The 3,964-nt window shown below is 46.5% G+C and overlaps 1 protein-coding gene across 1 annotated transcript in view; it reads right to left on the bottom strand.

Annotated features, from left to right (window-relative positions):
• MYO1D (myosin ID) overlaps window positions 1–3,385 on the bottom strand; it is a gene marked incomplete at both ends in the record, with an annotated part of 10,519 nt that extends 7,134 nt beyond the window's left edge. The window contains 4 exons of the mRNA XM_009877420.1: window positions 838–1,008; window positions 1,693–1,807; window positions 1,900–2,045; window positions 3,182–3,385. Of these exons, the coding sequence (XP_009875722.1) occupies window positions 838–1,008; window positions 1,693–1,807; window positions 1,900–2,045; window positions 3,182–3,385 (636 nt within the window). The remainder of the gene's footprint in view (window positions 1–837; window positions 1,009–1,692; window positions 1,808–1,899; window positions 2,046–3,181) is intronic.
• Window positions 3,386–3,964: the final 579 nt, after the last annotated feature.

Below are 3,964 nucleotides of genomic sequence, written 5' to 3'. Positions count from 1 at the left end.
CCCAAACAAGCCACACGCAGATCTATTGTTTATATCCAGCCTCCCTGGAGGCAGCCTTTAGCACATATCTTACACAACCATGCTAATTTTGTATTTCTGACCTACATAAAATATGGCACTGGGGCGGGAGGGAGAAGGCAGGGGGGGCGGGGGAGGAAGCAGCCCCCTGAACACTGCTTTTTTTTTTTTTTTTCTCCTCAGCAGAGAGACATCAATAAATTAAAGGCCCTTATTTGATTATTCAGTGTGAAAGAGTCTCAAATTAATCAGGCTGGTGACCATGTTTTCGATAGGCTGCCAAGCGAAGAATAAATAAAGCCTTTTAATTTGGACGTTGTACCAAAAACAAAGCGAGTCGAGGGGCCCAGATGATCATAGGTACAACCAGAGACGAACGTGTTTTGCAGCTAATGACGACGAAAAAAAAATAAATCACAGTGCCGGGATAAAGCAGAAGTGTGAATAATTCCACTGTCACTATGTATTAGAGCAGCCTGGGAGGAACGTCACGTGGGTCGAAGCGGCGCATCGATTGGTTACAGATGACATCATGATATGTCGAGGCACGAGCTTGCGCTTCTTTTATGCCCGGAATAAAGCCGATATCTCGCATCGGACATACATGAGCTCCCTCTGCCGGGAACGGGGCCGAGCCCCAAACCCAGACACCAACCTTCCTGCTCGAAGCTGCTGCTGCTCTCGAGTGTTTCATTTCATACTCACTGCTGTGACGATTCCCCAGGCATCCCTTTAAGTAAATTTCCTTATTGCATTAAAAAATAGAAAAGGTATCACATGGGAAACACAGCGAGTTGAGGGCAAGGAGGAGTAGGTTACCTTTCTGCTGGAGAAATGAGCATGCTTCCCCAGCTTGGTGTTAAGAGCCTCGAGGAACATCTCATCCGTAACTTTTCCAACGTTCATGCAGGCATCGTCCAGGATGGCAATGATCCCTTTGTGCTGCTGCTCCACCAGGTCGACGATGACCTGATTGTTGAAGTAATCGATCTGGAAAGGACAGAGAACGGGGGGATTTGTGATTTTGGCTAGTGAAAAAGGAGCACAGTGGTGTTGATGATGGACAGTACCATGCGTCGCACAGAGACCGGACAGGAGAAGGAATGAGCTTTCAATAAGCAGATCACTACTGCAAAACGAAGCAGGCTGCTCCTCTACCACTGAACAGCAGAGAAGGTGATTTTCCAAACAGCTCAGGTGGAAATCTCGAGACCTTTGCTAAAAAATCAACTGCTACAGGATGCACTCTAAAATGTCTTTTACAATTCAGCTCGGCACAGGCACATCTTGTCCTTGGCATTACGAGAGGAATTTCAATGTGAGAACTCCAGATTTTTACCCTTCGATACCTACAACTAGCAAAATACACGGGCACTCTGAACAGAGCCCCACCGCGACGTGTGTGGCACCACGGGGATGCTACAATATGTTTTAACCCAGATCTGGAGTCACTTCTTTTCCCACACCATGGCAAACGAAGAAAGGGGTGAGATAACTCGTTAGCTTTTCCCACAGCCTGATTTCCAGACAGTCAGTCTGACAGTACAGCTGGCATGGACACAGACGTCCTATCGACTTCGACAGGAGCTACATGTGGAGCAAGTTTAGATCTGGGACTTAACGCTGGTCCACTGACCTCAAACCAACCTCTCCCTCCCCTGCCAAATCACTCACATGCTTCCAGGGAATTCCCTCTCGCTGGTACTCTTCCTGCTCCTGCTTTAAAACCAGCTGAATAAAGAGCTGCTGCAGCTTCTCATTGCAGTAATTAATGCAAAATTGCTCAAAACTGCAAAAAACATGAGGGGGGGAAAAAAACAAGGCGATGAGTTTTCTGCGAAAGGAGAAGGCGCAGCACTGTGCTTTATCAACACGACTCACCTGTTATTGTCGAATATTTCGAAGCCATAGATATCCAGGACGCCGATGACCGTGTTCTTCCCGTGTATCGTAGTGTCATAGTTCTTCACTTCGATCACGTCGTTGATGTGCGTCACGATCCAGCAGAAGAGGCGCTCGTAGATAGCCTGCCGGGAAGCAAATACCGAGGAATTCTGCCTGCCCCTGTCTCGGTTGGTGGTGGTAAATGCAACACGTGGTGCAATGGAGCTTCACTCAAGACGCTGCCCTAACTACACCAAAGCTCCAGGTAACGTTCTGCTAACAACAAACAGGTACCCACACGAAAGCACTCCACGAAAATGCGTTGGGTTTTTATTCCTTTCTTCCAAAACTTGCTTACACAGTCTAAATTCTAGTGAGGTTATCAGGCACAGCAGCTCCCCTAATTTGGTTCCAGTCTGCTTTTTAAGTGTCTAATAATTTCCATTCCTGAGAATTACTTAACAAGCTTGAAGAGCAAGCGATAGGTCAGTTACAGAAACCTAACGACTGCACGCAACGGCAGCAAAATATTCCTGTTCACGTTTTAAAAAGAAGCAGCTCTGCAGGCATAGCTGTCTACAGGTTCAAAATGTACTGCAGAGGGGTGCAAACATATCATCTTAGGAAAAAAAGTCAAGTTAATAATTAAGGATCTTCATAGCTTCATCCGCTCTCCCCTTATGATTTGATTTTTTAGCAAAAGAAGGACAATTTTCACTCCTTCTGGCATCAGTATCCACCTTTCAAAAAGAATAGAGCACTTTGCTTTTCCAATATGAGTTCTAGACATTCCAGTTCCAGTTCCACTCTTCAAATTTAACTGCTGAATGAAGTCAAGAATCGTATTTCACAAAATACTCAGCCCTGCACAACGTATTCCCTTTGCAGGTGCCAGCAAGCCAGATTTGCAGCTCCCTCCCCTCGGCCGTGAGCCACAGGCACTGCTCGTTGTGGTCTGTGCTGTGCCACAGCCAGGGAGGGGATATATATCTATGTCCTATAAAACATGGGAGCGCGTACGGTGCGATAAAAATCCACACAAAGCACAGACTTCCCATTTCTCAGCAAGTACTGTACTTATTGATCCACCCAGGGATCCTAGCGGGACAGGAGATGAAAAATGTGCAATGATAAGGCAAATCCTTACTGAATTTCTTCTTCAAGCGTCACCGTTCTGTGCTGCGTCAAGTACAACTCAACCAAAAGGGAAAACCAGAAGAAACGTGTCTGAGCGAGTCACATGTAAAAGCGGGTGCAGAGAAAGGAAATTTCCACTCACTTTTGCAAAGGCATCTCTGCCGTAGGTGGCCTCTTGTTCCGTGTGTTGTTTGTCGATGACATCCCGACCTGTAGCTACAGTTCGAAACAAAAGAGCCTTCTCCACCATGTCAGATTTCGTTGACAGCAAGTCTGCGATGATCGACACGACCTTGCTATTTTCTATCACGGGCGTATCACCATCCACAGAGAACTTCAAGTTCCCCTGCAAGAAGTAGCAAGAAAGTAGATTCCTCAATCTGTCTTTTATTAACACGAATCCGTACACCCCAAGTTCATCCATATGTCACCTGCCAGTCAAGTCAGTAACTCTGTGAATACCGGAAGGGTGAGCCTTGAGTAGCCATGTACCCACAAAGCTCCAGCATCGGTGGAAGCAGCAAAGCCTGACTCAAAAGAAAACCATTCCTTCTTAGTGTTCAGCTCATCTTTTGGGAAAAAAAATTACATCAAACACTTCCACTTCTGCTTCAAGATTCATAGAATCATTAAGGTTGGAAAAGACCTCCAAGATCATCAATCCAGCAACACTACTGTGACCACCAAACCATGTCCTGAAGTGCCACATCTACACGTTGTTTGAACGTCTCCAGGGATGGGGACTCCACCAGTGCCCTGGGCAGCCTGTGCCATTCAGACTCGAGTGGTGGGTAAAGCTGTTAAGTGTATGACTCCTGGATGAGGCACTTATCTTCACTGCAGCTCACCCAGAAACGCTACGGCTGTTCTTACTGCAATAAAGGTGATGGGAACATCCCGGGGAAAGTGAGAGAGGGAGGTGATC

The sequence above is a fragment of the Apaloderma vittatum genome, unplaced genomic scaffold (assembly GCF_000703405.1).
Source record: "Apaloderma vittatum isolate BGI_N311 unplaced genomic scaffold, ASM70340v1 scaffold38919, whole genome shotgun sequence".
NCBI lineage: Eukaryota > Metazoa > Chordata > Aves > Trogoniformes > Trogonidae > Apaloderma > Apaloderma vittatum.
The sequence above is the reverse complement of the archived record's forward strand: the minus strand, read 5'-3'. Positions and strand labels throughout refer to the sequence as shown.